This window comes from Rutilus rutilus (assembly GCF_951802725.1).
Source record: "Rutilus rutilus genome assembly, chromosome: 15".
NCBI classification, from domain to species: Eukaryota; Metazoa; Chordata; class Actinopteri; order Cypriniformes; family Leuciscidae; genus Rutilus; species Rutilus rutilus.
This window is the reverse complement of record NC_140220.1, coordinates 9754299-9773503: the sequence shown is the minus strand read 5'-3', so window position 1 is coordinate 9773503 and position 19205 is coordinate 9754299. Positions and strand designations below refer to the sequence as shown.

The 19205-nt window shown below is 36.6% G+C and overlaps 1 protein-coding gene across 1 annotated transcript in view; it reads right to left on the bottom strand.

Moving 5' to 3' along the window:
• Window positions 1-252: 252 nt before the first annotated feature.
• Window positions 253-19205, bottom strand: part of itpkb (inositol-trisphosphate 3-kinase B) — a 29754-nt gene continuing 10801 nt past the window's right edge. The window contains exons 3-8 of the mRNA XM_084433215.1: window positions 8186-8285; window positions 7793-8006; window positions 5962-6166; window positions 2955-3056; window positions 1468-1539; window positions 253-899 (exon numbers count right to left, since the gene is read on the bottom strand). Of these exons, the coding sequence (XP_084289341.1) occupies window positions 687-899; window positions 1468-1539; window positions 2955-3056; window positions 5962-6166; window positions 7793-8006; window positions 8186-8285 (906 nt within the window). The 3' untranslated portion in view covers window positions 253-686. The remainder of the gene's footprint in view (window positions 900-1467; window positions 1540-2954; window positions 3057-5961; window positions 6167-7792; window positions 8007-8185; window positions 8286-19205) is intronic.

The following is a 19205-nucleotide window of genomic DNA, read 5'->3' as shown; positions in this document are numbered from 1 at the left end:
AGAATTTAAGTATAAAAGCACAGCGTAAGACCATCCACCAAACTGGATAAATTAATTTGTTCTACTATTGGCACTCAGTATAAATGACATATTTAACAGTACATTAACATTATCTTAACAGGGTAAAAAACTATAAAACAAATGAATATTGTTAGAATCCTAAAAATATAAATATATCTCAATAAACATCTTGTTGTTCATCTGATTGTTAGGCTTTACCATTATATATATAACATTTAGTTTGTTTTGTTTCAAATAAGAAATGGTGCCTATAGGTGAGAATAAAATAAAACCTTTTTCTGCAGCATCTAAAAACAAAATATTAAGACGATCATGAGTAAAACAGCTGCAAGTGCTTTACACTTTTCCGTAACACAAGCATGTTGAAAAGAACGCACATAAAGGGAGTGTGGCTTTAAGATTCACCCGTTTGTTAAAGCGCTAGCTGCAAAGATCCTATTCACACATGTTCTGAACTAAAACACTGGCATTTACACTATATGTACAGCATCTACAAGTTTACAAACATACACACTCGTTTAAAGGCCATTGCGGCTGGTATTCTGTTTTAAGTTTTACAGTTTTCTTTTTTGGTGAGACGGGGGGCGATCGGTTAGGATAGCTTTAGGGGGAACCCAGCGAGGTCTTGAACTGTAGTGCGGGCGAGAAGATCGAATCCTCTTACTCTAGTGGGGTTTAGGAGCTAGCATATGGGAAATAATGTCTATGAGGTGGTCTAGGCCGTAGAGGTAGCCGTCTTCCCTGTTACCCTCCACCCAGGTGGCCCTGTGGCACAGCTCCTGCCCCTCCGGCAATGGTGTGGTCTTCCCAAAGTCTATCATCCACACTTTTGCCTGCTCCCGTTTGTCATGGACGAATAAGAGAGAACTGCCAATCACCTGAGCACGAGAGAGGGGAAGAGTTACACGTGCACAACACGGCCTTGGGTGTCGCATCTTTAAATGTTTCATCACAAATTCACTCGTAAAACTTGGCACAACAGACACAAAGATCCTGTTTCCATCATATTTGTGCAGCAAACATGCGCTCACTTATTAAACAGATAGTTGTGCATAACTGTGCCCTGTTTTCCACCAGACAGTTTGTTTTTGTTATCTATTAATGTGAATAAGCACGGCTCTGTGTTTGCATAGCCTGTTCTACCTCCTTGTATTAAAATAAAGTTCTGACACTGGCAATGCATGAAGTTTATCTAGTGTATTTGTCTTTAAAGTCGATTAAAAGAGGTTGTGTAATGCTTTGCATACAACCAAGCAGCTCTTCTGGCTTCAAGCATCCAGTGTAAACAGATAATTACTTCAGAGCTGGTCTTTGCATAGATGCTATTGTGTATTATACATTTTCCCCATTTTCACATGCTCTTATCACATGGGTGCGTAAAAGGTTGCATTTATTAATTCCACCATGGTCGTTAGTGTAACTAAAAACAAAAGAGTGACTGTTTACCTCGTGCGTTTTGAAAAACGATGAAATTTCCAAAGTGTCCCTGATCTCTTTCAGACGGTTCAGATAGGAATGCTTTGGGAAAAGAGATAAGATAAGAGTGTAAGTAACAATAAAACTATAAAAATACCCACAAATGTAGTGTCACAAATACTTTTTCAGAATAATATTGGATGCATGTGATAAAAAAGCTATAATGTAATGAGAAAATAAGCTTTTTTCTTTAAATCAGGTATAGTTTATTTTGTAAAATAACTTGAATATGAATTGAAGACAATATCTAGATTAGTTTGAACCTTTTTTGAAGAGTTATTTAAATGTGGCACCTCTACAATAATGTTCTATTATGTTAGCTTTAGTTAACTGCTATAGTGAAGTATTAATAAAAAATACTTTTCTTGCATTTATTAATATTGTTCATTTCTACACATCCTAATACACTTTTAATATTAAAAATTTTTCAAATTAACATTATTGATTATATGTAACAGACATTCATTATCAAAGTGCAATATTTAATTTATAAATTGACATGAACATAGATTAAATTGCAATAAAATGTTCATTTAGTTTATGATACCTTATGCATTAACTAATGTTAATTCATAAATTAACTTTATTCTGAAGTTCTGATTCTATATATGTATATATATGCGCAATAAATAGAAAAACAAAACATTTTTAAGGTTGAATTTAGTTACATCCCCGATTTCAAGTATATATTTGGATGCTAAACAGAGATTTAAACCATATGAGTCAAGACTTATTATCAGGAATTATTAGTGTCCTATAATCAGATCATACAGTACTACCACCACACTCGGTTCTAATTCATGCCAAAATAATTGCATTAATTCAGCATTTAAATCAGAGGTTATTAATTGTGGAAATAAAAGCAAGTTTATCTGACAAATCTAAAGCACATTTATCAGATGAATCACAGAGCATGTAAGTGAATAGGGATGCACATCAAGCTTCAGGACACACTGTGGACAAACATTGGGTTTCTTTGGAAGAACTGTTTGTCTATAAGGCTTAACTTTCAGGAAACACCCCTGTTACAACATGGAAATCCTCCCATGTAATGTCATTTCTTTGTGCAAGTTGCAAACATCCTATTAATATTTAAAACAGTAAAATTGCATTTACAGTAATTTAATGTCACAAGAATACACAGTCGTGTGTCAACAACTGCATTATGCAAAGCGCTGTCTATTTGCATGTGTGTATTTCTCTGTATTATAATCAAGTTTGTGTGCATCTTAAAGAGTGGTTTTCCCTGACAGCCGGTGAGCTTTCGCTGGTTTCAATCTATAACTCTGAAGGGACTGCACCACACAAAGGAAACCCTTAGGTTCACAAACCACCCTTGGGGGTAAATGAGAGAGTTTGGCTCCACCTGTCACTCACTTCCCCTCTCCTTGTGCCTCAGGAGACTTTGAAATCGTCAGAAGGCCCTAGAGCACATAAACACATGAGCGCAGACTTACCAGGATGTTCTCGTTTCCTTTGACGAAGTCTTGGAAGGCCTCAGTCACTTGGTCTCGCGTTTTGGTCTTTTTAAAGTCCCTGTTTACTGTTCCGTCCTCATTCTGTAGAAGGGAAAGGGAAGATGAATTCATTGTGCCGATCAAAAAATAATAATTTGTTTATATAAAAAGTTTATATATATATATACTGTATTTATATATAATATATATATCTATATATACACTCCCGTTCTAAAGTTTGGGATCGGTAAGATCTTTTATGTTTTTAAAAGAAGTCTCTTACGCTCACCAAGGCTGCATTTATTTGATTAAAAATACATACAACAAAACAGTAATATAATTCAATATTATGACAATTTAAAATATATGTTTTCTATTTGAATATATTTAAAAATATAATGTATTATATATTAACTCAAAGCTAATGCTGTTTCTACATCAGAGTGTGGACAAATGAATGTGCTTCTAAGTTAAGACAGTAATCACAACAACAGGAAGCTCAACAGTCTGCCTTAAGGCTGGGACATATACCCGTAGACACGGTTAACTGTAAGAAATTTGTCAACTGGTAGAGATTTTGGACTATTGTCTCTATCACGGTTATGCTCATGTGACGTAGCTGTTCTGCATGGTAACAAAAGATTAGCGTTTAAATGCGTTTAAGCATTGCACTTTAAAAAAGTGATTTTAAACCATTGAAGCGCAATAAGCGGCCTGATTTCGCTATATGCGCACCCTCTCTGAGAGACTGTTTGGTCAGTCTGAGTGACGCGCACACACGAAGCCGCTGCTCATTCAGCGTGTGAGGACTGAACTGAATGCTTTTGCCACATAATTAGGCTTGAGCGGTTAAATACACATACTTACATCTTTGCAAGTTACTCGTAAACAGTCGTTTATGTTAAGTGAATGTAAACAGTTGAGAAAGAAAATGCATGTGTAACTGTATTGGATCTGTGCTTTCGGTCTTAAAGTGACAGCAGCCCAATATACCTGCTCATCTGTGTCATTGATGTTAATCAAACAACAAAAGAGAAAATCTATTACTGCTCTTGACTGATAAGAATTTATGCATTTAATAAGAATAAATGTATATTTAATTTACACAGTGAAGACTATGCAGTGTTTTTTTATTTTATACAATTTATGTAGTATTTATTACAGTATTTCTAGAGCTTGAAGTTTTTCAGTTAGGTCTATTTAATTTGTGTCTTTGTTCTATTGTAGTTTGTTGTCCTATTGCTTGTAATTAGTTTCTTTGTTCTTATTTTATCACTGACTGTTGTCTTCTGTAAGCTTGACAGTTTTTTTTTTTTTTTACTTAGGCTATTATTTAAAAAAAAATTGGATAGTGATATGAAATTTCAATAGTATAAAAAAAAAAAAATCCTAATTTAAAGCAATAAAAATAACTATATCGAGATATATATATATCATTGAAATAACATTACTTAAATCGTGATTCGTGATATAAGATTTTGGTCATATCGCCAACCCCAAGTCTACCTGTTATTCAGAGAGCAGCCCAGGGCATCCCCCATCCACAAAAATAGAGCGGGAGAACCTGCCCTTTGTGCTAATGGAAAGTGCCAAAATGAGAACCTATACTTCCCTATTCATGCAGGACATCTGCAGAGCTCTCATTAACGAAGATTTATTTTGGAAAATCATGACAGAGACCGAACATAAGCTTTCTAATCTCCTCTTGCTTGTCTTAATGGAATCACGGCCGCCTGGTTTGGCTTAATTAGCTGAATGTTTTTAAACTTGTATTAAGTCTTTTTTGACATTTTCCATGAGGGTGTATTTACATTATTAGGGCGGTGTATCTAGGCCGGAATTACAGAACTGAAATCATGTTGTGAGAGCTGCAGCCTGTCACTGACTGATGTTGAGCTCAAAGAACGTGCCACAAACAGGCTGTGTGTGTGACAGAAACATTCAGTCACAATCAACCTCTTGAAAAAGGCCAATCCTGCCCCCTCACCTGAGTGTGAGGTTCGGGATCTAATTAAAACGGTACCGTGATTTCTCAGATAAAACAGCACTGCGCTTCCGAGATCCCTTTTGTTAACTCGTGATGAAAGTTAAGCTCAATGAACAGCATTGTTGTGGCATAATGTTCATTCTCACAAAATAATTTCTCGTCTCGTCCCTATTTTTCTTTTAAAAAGGCAAAAATCAAGGTTACAGTGAGGCACTTACTATGCAAATAAATGAGGCCAATTTATGACGGATTTAAAAACAGAAATGGAAAGCTTATCATTTTATAAAAGAACTTGTATTACAGTCATTCTTGTGTGAAAGCTTGTGTATTTTACAGTAATTTTAGGGATTATAATGTTTTGTTGTCATGGCAATGAAGTAAAACTGAATATAACATTACATAGAAAAGGTTAGTAAACAATATAAATTCATGTGTGGAAGCTTGTGTATTATTTGAGCTGTTTAAATCATAAGTTTTGCAGTCATTTTGGGATTATGATTTTTGATTATGGCAACTAAGTCAAATTAATATCATGTTAACATATTCATTTAACATATTAGCATATTATGTCTCGTGGCTATACTTTTAAAAACAGTGAGTATTTTAACGTTTATTAATTGGATTTATTTACTTCCATTGCAATTGCCTCACTATAACCCAGATCTTTGCTTTTTTAAGATTTTTTTTTTTAATCAGTATTTTGCCACATGTGCTATCAATTGTACTCAACTTGTTTTGAACCTGGAATATTCCTTTTAACTCAAGTACTTAAAATGAATGAGGCAATATTTGGCACACGTGGTAAACACTATGTGCGCATTTATATGTCACAAGCTTCAAATTAGAATATATTTTTTGACATGTGCACATTGCACAAATATACAGTTTCCCACACTTTGCGCATACTTTTGTCTAGTACACACTGAGAAAGCAACTTTATTTCCACCTTTCAGTTGAGACGAGTGTAATGATGAAAACATGTCAAAGTTCCTTTAAAGCTTTTGTGAGAGAACGTCTCACCTTGATGCCCTCGATACGGAAGCCTAGCGTGGCGGTGGAGCTGATGGTTTCCCTCCACTGCATGTAGCGAGGCTTAGTGACCGCTTTCTGTTCTTGCTCCTTTGCCGTGGGGGCATCGGGATCCACCTCGATCATCTTCTGGTACATGTCAGATCTCAAGCTAGGCTTCTTCCTGGCTTTCGTCAACTCCTCTTCCAGATACGTCCTGCAAGAGGGGAGAAAAATGACCCACTGGCTCAGTTTCTGTCATTTAACTTGTTGCTTGTGTTGCATCATCAATCATATTCTGTTGAAATTTGTAGTGCCTACTAAAGTGTAGTTAGTCTTATTAGCTAATGGCATGATAACTAAATAAATATTTATTCTCCAACTTGACTTTTCTTGGAAAACACTCCCTTAGAAACTGAGAACCGCACTGAATGTGTGTGAAGCTGAAAGCATCACATTGTTTTGTTTGGCCAGGCCAGCAAGGATTCTGTTAATATCCTGACCATCTGGTTATCTCTATATTTGTCCATGGCTGCTGCCGTGTTTCGGTCAGGCTTGCAACAGCAAACAGAACAGTCCCGGGAACAACAGAGATGAGAAAGTTGAAATGTGAGAGTAGGGAAAAAAGTGATGAGCGTTGGACGATGTGTTTCATGGTCTCCCTGCACCAGCCGCAAACAAGCACCGCTATCTTTCACCAGATTAGATGACAGCGCTGCTCTGCTGCGAAATCTCTAGGGAGTGAGGTCCTTGTTCAAGTTCTCTGGTGCTTGGAATGTATAACATCTGTACAAATAATGGGTCAATGGAACTATTAATTTTAAAATAACATACAAGATTTTCAGCAGTGGACATGCTGTTGCATAAGTGGAAGATAAGAAAAGATGAAGATTCCGTTTTTGCAGGGAGGGGAATTTTTGCTGTATTTATTTTGATTTGTGATTTATAGATGAATTTCTTTCTCTCTTGCTCTCTCTCTCTCTCTCTCTCTCTCTCTATTTCTTATATTATACACAAGAGACAAGAAACTATTTTCGATTTGAATTTTGAACTCTTACAAACAGGATAGAAGAACTTGTAAAACATTCTAGATTAGCAACTAAGCACAGTTAAGTATTATTCATAAACTATTACAGTATTTATTAATATACTATTATAGTATTCATATTTTGAAATTGAATTTTCTTTTTTAATGTGCAGTTTACTTTTTTTAGTAACTATTAGTTTTATACGTTTAGTTTTATATATTTCTATTTAGCTTTAATTAATTTTTATTACTTAATTTATTTCAGTTAGTTGCCAACGCAACATTTCTCATTTTCATTTAAGGTTTTAAAGTTAAGTTTAGGTAAGGTCTTTTTTTATATATCTACTGTAACTCATAATATTTTATTTTATTTCAGCTTTATTTCAATTAATGAAAACGATTTATAATAGTTTTAGTTCTAATACAATATACTGTATCTAAACTAGAAAAAGTAAGTTAAATTTCAAGGTTATATACAGTCATAGAGCATTACTGAATGGTTGCTAAGGCGTTGCTGGGCAGTTGTCAAGGTGTTCTTGATTGCTGATATGAGGTTAATGAGGTATTCTGTGTGGTGCTAAAAGGTGTTGTGATTTTTTTCTTGGCAAATGTTTGCAGTGGTGTACTGGGTTTGTGGAGTATTATAGAATGTAGAGTGCTATATTGTTGCTAGGTTATTCTGGGTCAGATTTAGGTGGTCTCTAGGTGGTTAATATTGTGTTATTGGTCTTTTCTAGGGTTGTAGATAGATTTTTGTGAAGTAAAAGGTTAGGTGAGGCAGTGTAGCAGCATAGTGGTCAAATCTCAGAAACTGACCTGACGCCCATCTTGCAGTCCATGACACAGGGTAGGTCAAAGTCTGCCAGCAAGTCCTCCATCTGATTGTACCTCTCTCCATCCTTCTCTACATCTCCATGGTAGGCGGGAACGTAGGGCTTTAGCACGTCTCTCATTAGCCTATCGAGACATTGCTGCTCGCACTCACAGTGTTTCTTCAGGATGCGGCCGTTAGCTCCAGCTTTGAAATTGCCTAAGGAGAGCAGAGAGAGACAAATGGCAATGCATTGCATTCTCAGCATTACCACAAGGGATATGTAGAGAGGATTCTTTCAAATATAAAGCAATTTACTATGCACTGTTTTGAATGTATTAACTGGCTTAGATTCATGAAAACTTATGCAACATCTATGGCTCCTTTTTTAGGCCTACCTGCATGGCCAGCCAGCTGAATCCAAGGGTACTTCTTCTTGAAGGACATAACAAATGGTGACCAGTGCACCATGTTCTTGATCTTCTTCCATGATTTATGCTGTTCAATGACAAAAAGAGAGCAAGATGAGTCCCCATTTAAAGTCATGAAATCAAAATTGCCTCGGATATACCTCACAATAGGGAAGTAATTACTTATATAATGACATTTGGCAGGTGGGGTTCATTTTCCTACAACACAACATGCGGGAAAATAAACAAACAGGCATTTTGCATGTATTTACATACGTTTGCTGGCACTCCTACAGTGGTCAGTGCTGATATCATTGTTTACACAGCATAGTAAATTTATATACAAACATACAATCAGATATCGCACATAAACAAATGCCGAATATGCGTAGTTGCATTTATTTTTCCAGGCTTGTTTTCCTGCCAAGGTGAGACCATTTCACCTGGAACCATCTCAAAATGTTCTTGCTCTACTTGGACATACTCGCTCCCTGCGGAAAACTCTGTTTTCTAGTTCGAGAAAAGCTGCTCTGTTGAGCCATTACACTGTTATTCCACTTCACTAAATGTCCTTGAGTGAGAACTCTTTAACTCTCCATGTTGGCATGGTAAACACATTCTTCATTCTGCTCTCAGTGATAGATTAGGGGTTTCCTCGGGTGACCAGGGAAACCTCTCTCCCCCCAAGCACATTTTGAGCCAGCTCTCCCAGGAAGAGCACTTCAATGCTAGACATGCTATGACCACAAATCAGCCCCCTTCCCAATCTAGAGAACCTGTCTGGCCAACAAACACAAGCCACCGAGTGAATTCAAAATATGTTGAGAGGCGCTTTGTCATGCATTAAAAAAGGGCAAGCTGTCAACAGATTCGACCATGAAAAAACGCTTACTATCAATCAAGTGCAATAAAATGCATTAAAATCAGAATTAAATTACAGTGATTTATCAGTTGACAGCTGTGACAGCTTTTTCTTCCTGAGTTGCTATTACATCATTAAAGGAATAAAATTCTGTTATTATTTATTAATTCAGCTAGGATATGTGGTTTCAATCCTTTGTGACAGAATGTGAAATTCTCATATTATGAAAGTGAATGTAGAGCTCTAAAATGACACACACAAAAAACACTTATCTTTGAAAACAAAGTTATCTTTAAAAGACTCCATATGACTTCTGCATTATATTTTAGGTCTTCTGAAGCCATGTGATAGCTGTGTGACAAAAATGTAAGCCTTTTTTTTTTTTTACTGAAAGTCCTCCTCTAGTAAACCTACAGTATAACTGCTGTGACCTTGAGAACTGAATCAGTCTTTTTAATAAAATCATTCAGATCAGTTTTATGAAGCGAATCACATGATTCATTGAAAAGATTTAGCTGAGTGTTAAATGATTTGTTCACAGACTGGATGTCAAGATTTTTAGTGAATACATTTTAATCCGTTCCACATGCAAAACTATCACATGGCTTCATGAGAACATTTTTATAGTTTTAGGGTGTTTTTGTCATTTTGGAGCTTGACACATGTACATACAGTTGATAACATATGAGAAAAACATGAGGGTGAGTAAATGAAGAATTTCTCCTTGTAGCGTCTATGCCGAAAAGGTCTGATTTAGAAAGAGGCCCATAAAAGGTATGAACCATCATCTGAGAGCAGCAAGAGTTTTATCTGTCACATGAAGGTTGTCCTGTTCTGCTCCAGTGGAGGAAGACCGTTCCTCCCGCCCTTAAGATGCTGTTAGAGAGGGGTCGGGAGCTGTAAGGGCTGGTTTGCTTTGTGTGTGTCCCCTCCATATCCCCTATCCTCACCCCTAGAGACAATTGTGGAAACTCAGTGATCCAGGGGTCGCCATCGTTGCTTGAGAAAGTAGAGGGCTGATGTTAATAAGATTGTAGCTATAAGTGTGTGAAGGTTGCCAATGAGCCATTTCATAAATGTCCAAAAAGCGAAAACAAGAATTCACATGCCGTATTTGAATACAGTGCTTAGTTATAAACATTTTAAACTTTCTATTATTACTATAATTATTGTTAATATTATTATAAAAAATAAAAAAAAATAGTGAGCAGTCTTAATTTTAAAAGACTTTTCTTTTTTATAAATTGCTTAAATGTGTCTGCTCTAGTCTCTAGAAGCAACATTGTGCAACAATGCAATAGATATGGATCTAGAGAGGATATGCATGTCATAGATGTAGCAGCTATAAAGAATATTGCAGATGTCATGTTAATTTTTTCCCCTTTTTTATCCATATGGATATGGATGTAGAGAATATGCATGTGATTAATGCAGCCGAAATAAAGAATATTGCAGGTGAGGTTTTGTGTTACTTTTTATTTGTATTTTTATAATAAAACAATTTTTTATACAATATTAAATGGTTTAGTATTTGCTTCTTTTAGGTTTAAGTAAACATTTAATTTTAAAAAAGCAAGGAGACAATTCGGTCATTTAGCAGTTTGTTTTCAATATTCTGACATCAGCAAAATCATTGGTTCATTTAATTCCGTCGCAGGTTTGCATTCAGATAACATACTTAAAAAGGACACCTTAAATATTTTTCTAAATTTTCTTTTGTGTATGGGATTCATTTAATAATCATAATTATGGTTATTATTATTTATTATTTTATTATTTAAAAAACTAATACAAATCAAACAAGTGATTTACGAAAATTACTTAGTTTATTTTCAGCAGATTATGGCTAAGATTACTGAATGTGACTGAGGAGAGAGGTCTGATCTGTTAAATAAAACAAAATAGCTACAGTATGCAGAGGTTCTGGTTAATATTGAAGCATTTGACATGAAACAGATGCTGTTGGTGTGCTGTGGTTTGGGCCACTGCTGAAAGCACTTAAAAACCCAAGGATTGAAGGACAGGTAGTGTTTGCCAGACATTAAGATCTGAAGACCACAGAGTCCTAGTGTTACCTCCCGATGACTACACAAATTAAAGTTCAGTGGAAAGACAAAGTGGATCTGAGAGAAATTTCTATAGTGAGGTAAATATTCAGGATGTGGGAAAACAAAACAAATGGAAAACTCGCAGGAAGAGATGGGAGTTCAGTTAATTAGAGAGTAACAGTCATGTCAAAATGCCCACTGTGTAAAACAAGCTCTAGATCATAAAGACTTCTAAATGTGTCTGACACAGTTGTTTACTTTCACAGCTTATTTGCTTCCATGAAAAATTGTGAGGTTTACAGTTGCAAAAACACCTAAATCTCATGTGGCTTTAAGCCAATAGCAGAGTTTTAAAAGCATTTTCTGCTGTGATTTTTGGTGAAAATATGCAAAAAATTGTTAAACTGAGCTATACTGCACTCTTATTCATAGATGAAAGCATAGTCAAATTAGTCCAAAATATTTAATAACTGAACACTCAAAGGGCCAGAATGTGATTTTACAGTCCAACTACAGAGAAATTGAAGCAAACCAGAATCTATTACCTGTAACGCTTTGAGCACCAAGATGATTGACGTAGCACAAAAAACCAGCACGGGGACGATAAAATCCCAGATGTGCGTGATGAAAGATGACATGGTAGAAATCGGTAAAATCATACACAAGTGTGCTGCGTGCAATCACAACGTAAGCTGGAATTTGAGTGAAGGAAAGTGCAGGGTAATGTGGATTTCTCATTTGTTTCCATACAAAGCATTCAAAAGCACAAATGGCCCATGCAAATATGCTGGCAGGCCAAGCTCAATGTGAAGAGACCACATTAAAACTCTATGGCATGCCTGCGAAGGCCACGAGCAATGCAAATGTTCAGTGTTCTTTAAACTCACCTGTAATTCTAAGAGTTTGGGATATCATGAGAAACAGCTTATACTGTATAACACCTGCCCGTGATTTTGGTTCAAAGATTATATCCGAAACCCTCGAAAAAACAAAATGCATTGCTCTGTCGCATCTGCACTGTAACAATTATTTTAAGTTTAAGCTCTTAAAAAAAGGTGTCAGTTAAATTATTTTTAGTCTATGTTTTGAGTAAAATGAACTTGATACTACTTTTGCTCTTTTAATGTGACTAAATGGGTTTCATGCGTAGGTGTCGATAATGGGTCTGTGTTAGTCAAGAGGGTCAGCCATCTGAATGTTTATAATATCTTTAAATAACTAAAGGACAGTGTCACCAGTGTTTTCAGACTGAGATGAGGTCAGCACCTTGTTTTGACATCACCAATGTGATTTGTGAGAAACTGACTTCCTTTTCCCGAAACGGGATGATGAATGAAGTATTTTTGTGAGTATTGCAGACCGATGATGAGATCAAAGATTTTCATTGCAGATTTTTACAGGAAATTACAGAAATCGAATCATAATTTTAAAGGAATAGTTCCCCCAAACATCGTTATCACTCACCTCTGCACTGTAAAAAATTATCGTAATTTTAACGGTAAAAGACTGTAAAAATGCTACAGTGAAAAACTGTTAATTGGTTAACAGAAAGTTTCCGTACTATATACGGTAAATAACTGTGATAGATCTAACGGTACATTTAATGTAATTTTACTGTAACATACCGTTAAATTTACAGTTTTTGAAAGTGAAAAAACAACTCATTGTATCATTTACAGTGAAAAACCGTAAATTGACATTCCCACAATTCCCTGTGACACTTCACATTTGATGTATTTTTGTTGAAATAACTATGTTTGTTTCTTCATAGTTTTCTTCGTGTTTTCTAATCAGTTATGTACATTAGGGGTTTATGTTACATTTAATGTTGTTAAATTAATGTTTATTGCATTTTTAAAATTTCATGTGTTACCATGATGGTGTTTAATGTTTGTGTGAATCACACTGTGCAGCTTCTATATATATTAGTATTAACTCTCTTGTGGAAGAACTGCTTATGTTGAGCTTTGATTGATCATGTGACTCTCATCACTGCTGTGATTGGTGGTTATCAGTGTAAAAAACAGATATTAATACTTCAATAGGACGGTAAATTAACATTATATCATATTACCGTAATCCTACAGTTTTTTTCCGTAAAAACAACGGGAAGAAAGACCTTTTTTTTTTACAGTATTTTTCCGTTTTTTAACAGGAATTTTCTGGCGCCCCAGCTGCCAGAAAATTACCGTTTTTTTACGCGTTTTTTTTTTACAGTGTGTGTCATTTTAAAATTTTATAACTTTCAATCTACGGTGGAATAACCCGGGTGAGTGAATGATGACAATTTTCATTTTTAGGTAAACTGTTCCTTTAAGACTTCAAATAATATGCTTTAAACAGTTTTGAAAGCAATTCATAACTTGGAGGCTTAAGATTTCATCATACATACGAGATTACATCAATCACAATGTATTTTAGGAGCTAAATTTTACCGCTAGGAGGTAAATTTGTTTTGAAATCCTGAATCGTGCTAAGGTTTGATGCAAAATAGGAATTTACGAATCTGGTAAACAAGCCTCTCTAGACAGGGTAGCTTGCATTCAGATTAGACAGGGTCTGATATTTGCATGCAGAAACACATTTGCATGGCTTAGATTGTGGTTGGAGAAATACTTAAAGGGTTAGTTCACCCCCCAAAAAAATCTGTAATTTACTGATCCCTTTGGCAACCCTTTTCCATGCAATTACAACACTGTAAAAAAATTCTAACCTCTCCAAGTCAAAATGTTCTAGTGACTGGTCACATCTAAATTTTTTAATTGGCCCAAGTGCAATTCTTGTTGCAATAGTCTGTTAACATTGGCTCAATGAGAAATAATACGTCAGACTAATTGAAAATTTTAGATGTGACCAGTCACTAGAAAATTTTGACTTGGGGATGTATTTTTTTTTTTACAGTGAATGAATGATAACTGAAATCTTTGAACATCAAAAAGGATGCAAAAGCATGGCAAGCATCATGAAAGTATCATAAATGTGGTCCATATGTGTTATATTCAAATACTTTGATAGTAGTGAATAACATTTACATTTAGTCATTTAGTAGACACTTTTGTCCAAAGCGACTTACAATTTAGGACTAAGTTAAGCGAGTCATCGTGAAGAGGCAAAAACAACGCAATAAGTGCTCAAAATACAAAGTTCAGGCATTGGTCAGAGTAGCATAAGCCCAATAAGGGAGGATTATAGAAAAGGAAATTGTCTTTTTTTTTCTTTTTTTAATGAGGTTAAGTGCGCACGGAAGAAATTAGTTTTCAGTTGTCTTTTGTTCTGCATCCCGGATGAGGGTGGGGAGATCATTCCACCAACATGGAACCGTGAATGAGAATGTTCTGGAAAGTGATTTTGTGGCTCTCTGTGGTGGAACCACGAGCCGTCGCTCATTGACCAATCGTAGACTTCTGGTAGGGATGTAGACTCGTAGGAGCGAGTGAAAGTAGGAGGGAGCTGACCCTGTGATAGAATAAGTTATTAATCTTTCCCTTGGATCATTTAGTTAAACTCAAGAACTGAATCAGTCTGATATCTGAAAGAACCTTTCAGACCAGTTTTGTGAACCATATGACCTGATTCACTGAAATAATCAAATTCAAAAGAATAATTCATTCTCAAATTAGACATTGCTGCTTCTTACATGGATTCTGAGGACTGCTGGTTTCACACAAAGCTATCATACAGTACTATCATACAGCTTCAGAAGAATTAGAATATACACTCACCTAAAGGATTATTAGGAACACCTGTTCAATTTCTCATTAATGCAATTAACTAATCAACCAATCACATGGCAGTTGCTTCAATGCATTTAGGGGTGTGGTCCTGGTCAAGACAATCTCCTGAACTCCAAACTGAATGTCAGAATGGGAAAGAAAGGTGATTTAAGCAATTTTGAGCGTGGCATGGTTGTTGGTGCCAGACGGGCCGGTCTGAGTATTTCACAATCTGCTCAGTTACTGGGATTTTCACGCACAACCATTTCTAGGGTTTACAAAGAATGGTGTGAAAAGGGAAAAACATCCAGTATGCGGCAGTCCTGTGGGCGAAAATGCCTTGTTGATGCTAGAGGTCAGAGGAGAATGGGCCGACTGATTCAAGCTGATAGAAGAGCAACTTTGACCGAAATAACCACTCGTTACAACCGAGGTATGCAGCAAAGCATTTGTGAAGCCACAACACGCACAACCTTGAGGCGGATGGGCTACAACAGCAGAAGACCCCACCGGGGTCATTCATAAACAGAATGAGAACATGGATCCATCATGCCTTGTTACCACTGTGCAGGCTGGTGGTGGTGGTGTAATGGTGTGGGGGATGTTTTCTTGGCACACTTTAGGCCCCTTAGTGCCAATTGGGCATCGTTTAAATGCCACGGCCTACCTGAGCATTGTTTCTGACCATGTCCATCCCTTTATGACCACCATGTACCCATCCTCTGATGGCTACTTCCAGCAGGATAATGCACCATGTCAGAAAGCTCGAATCATTTCAAATTGGTTTCTTGAACATGACAATGAGTTCACTGTACTAAAATGCCCCCCACAGTAACCAGATCTCAACCCAATAGAGCATCTTTGGGATGTGGTGGAACGGGAGCTTCGTGCCCTGGATGTGCATCCCACAAATCTCCATCAACTGCAAGATGCTATCCTATCAATATGGGCCAACATTTCTAAAGAATGCTTTCAGCACCTTGTTGAATCAATGCCACGTAGAATTAAGGCAGTTCTGAAGGCGAAAGGGGGTCAAACACAGTATTGGCATGGTGTTCCTAATAATCCTTTAGGTGAGTGTACTTCTATAATATTTTAATGGTGCTTTTTATGGTTCTTCAAATCTTCTTTTTTTTATTCCAGGGAAGAAAAACGTCATGAGGATGAGTATGATGGCAGAATAATCCTTTTTGGGTGAACTGTTCAAATCAACTCCAGATGTAATGAACAGATGAGAAAAAAAATGAGGTTAAAAATTCAGGTGTGCTTATACTCACACATTCTTATGAGCATTACTCATTACAAGATTTCTTTCCAATGGAATGAATTCTGCATGAATCGGGCAGTGAATTTAACTGTTTTTGAAGCGGCGCGCATTCAAATTCAACTCAATTTTACATTCTGAATGTATTGCAGTTCATTCCCTGGATTTGCTTTGCTCATTTTATCATAAGCATGTAAAAAAAACCTGAATATTGAAAATGAGTTAAAGAGAAAACTCTTACGTTTGTGTGGTGAAAACTGACATCTTTAATAGTATTTGATTGCACGCACAACAGGGTCAAAAGGAGAACTAAAGGTAAGCGACCTCCCCTCTGATGATAAGTGCAACATCATCTCAAAACCACAAAAGTTTCCGACGGCAATGCACCCTGGGAAACACCAAACACCAGTGAGTTCAAGTAGATGTTTGCATGCACTGCAGCACTAGAAGACTATCAAGTCATGCTTATTTTACCGAAGACCACAGATTTTTGCTCTGTAAACATCAACCCACAATAACAATCAAAGCAAAGCCTCTGAAAAAAGGAGACATAATACTGCGTAATCTCACAGTGAGCCTATTAACAAGATTTAAGAGTTTTGCAGTCTTGCCTTTCTGGAATACCAGAAAAATAAACTGTCCCGTAGAGGACGTAAAAGCAACCGCTCATTTAGCCCTCCCTCCCATCTCAAACTCTTCTCCCTTCGCTATTGTGTAGAGCCACTATCAATGGCTCAGGGTTTTGTTAATTTGGGCAGCGGAAGCAGGAGCGCCGTATCGCGAGGGGAGCACTCCGTGGCGCTGGGTCGTGCCATTGTTCTGATAAGGCCAGGGTTAGCTATATCGAGCACAAGGAAAGGGATGCCGCTCTTAACAGCGTCTCCTTGACCTCACGGGTGTTGTTAAAGTTTCCACTGAGCACTGAGGGAGGAAGTGGCTTTTAACCCCTCGAGAGGAACCTCTCTGCGAGACAGGAAAGTGCAGAGGGCTCTGAGACAGTATTTTCCACATCTGCAAGCAATACTCAGCAACATAGCCAAAGACTGGGTGTTATTTTCTGGAGGCCTGACAGCCACCATTCCCCTTAAGCACCTAAATGCATCCGTGGTCAATGTGGCCAGCCTTACCACATTCTATGACATGCTTTCTGTGTGTGTATATATATATATATATATATGCAAAAACCTCTAAGTGCCATCTGAAATTTTCTTCTAGAATGATCTTTTTTTATCAAGCTTGTATATTAAAATTCGGTAAATGGCAATGAAAATTACCTATTAATTGTCATTTAAGTGAAATTACTGAACTTAAATATACAAGCTTGATAAAAATGATCATTCTAGAAGAAGATTTCAGATGGCACTTAGAGGCTTTTGCATCTGAACTCTTCATATATATATATAACGTATATATATATATATGAATATATACACAGAAAACATGTCATAGTTTGTGGTAAGGCTGGCTACATTGACCACGGATACGTACAAGCATACATGTATATTCTAATGTTTCTCAGAAAGACATAATGCTTTTATATATATATATTTTTTTATTTCTTAGTATATATCTATTATTCTTTTTGTGCTTTAGTGAACTTAAATCTCGACTCGCTCCGGTTATCCAAATATCAGCATATGTGGTTGGTCACCAAAAATTATACAATGTAAAATGGAAGTATAGTCTACTTTATAGAAGAAGTCTACATTAGCTCATGTACGTTTAAATAGAATGAACTTAAGTTGTGACAAGATGTTAAAGAGTTGTATCATTTTTATCAAGTATCATTAGCTCATTTGAACTAAATTGAACTGCAAAAAAATCTTTTTGAGTGTACAATAATTTTTCCATTTTCATTTTCAACACTTTCATTTACAAGCCTGGCAAAGACATGAGGATGGTTGTTTTGCTTTAGGCTAGACAAATTATCTTCAGGTATGTATTTGTACTTATTGTTCATTAATTTTTGAGTGTCAAATGTCACCTAGATTAAATGGTACTTGAAATGATGTGACATGCTTAAGCGTAGTGCTTTCTTAAGGGAAAAGGTAAGACATTTAGGATATGCATCCATATCTTGAAAATCCTGAGCTACAAGTTTCCAAGTCAGGTACATGTCTAAATTCCAGCAGACCATGTCTGTTCAGAAAAACATGCATGAAAAAATGGGTCAAGAAATTGGGTACAGCTAGACTCGTTAATTCTCTTAGAGGATATTAGGATATACAGCTCAACGCTTGTCAGATAGTGTTATTTATCATGAATTCCTCTTTGACAGTTGAGAACGAAACCGTCATGTTCCTTGACACTCCCGCCCTTTCAAAGTATGTCATAGCTGTTCCTGCTTGTCCTGAAACCGGTCTTTTCTCATCAATGACAGGAGAGTTCTTTCACAGAAGCGAGACCTCCCATTAAACTGCCGTTTTACTGCACCCTATGTACACAAAGGTGTAAAGCTGCTATAAGACGCTAAGTAGAAATTTGTATTATTTGCTCCTTGTGGGATTCATTGAAATAAAATACACCCTCTTCTTTACATATTTCCTTGTTTGAAGATGACGTATAATGGAGTAGGGGTGGGTCTGCTATGCAAGAGAAAATGTACACGACATAATAGCTCTGCCCAGAAACATAGTGAGCTGTCTACTGCTTACATAGGGAGCTTATTAAATAGGAAGCGTCTTAATTGTTATAGTAAAGAGATCAACAGAATCATTTTGGGCGGGGTTTAATGTAAAGTGTCTAAAGTGAATGTAAACAGACAAAAAATCGGGAATGGTCAAAAAGATAAGATCTGTGCATTAAGACTTGCAGTGTAAACACAGTTTAAGTAAGCGGTCAGTTATTCAGTTTAGTGACGCAAAATGCCGTGACTGACCAATTGGAAGCAAGCATTCCACCGAGCCGTGCAATAAGGAAAGGCACGCAGGTTTTAACAAGGGGAAGGGAGTTGCAGGCCTGGGTTACGCCTGTGCATCAAAGTCACCACTTCAAGGGAGTCTAGAGAAGTGCAGGGGGCATCAAAGAAGTAGCTCACTGCTCATTTCCAGGAGTAAACCATTACACACATCTGTTTCTCAGAAAGGCAGTCACAATAACATTCCTTATCTCAGCCAGCTGT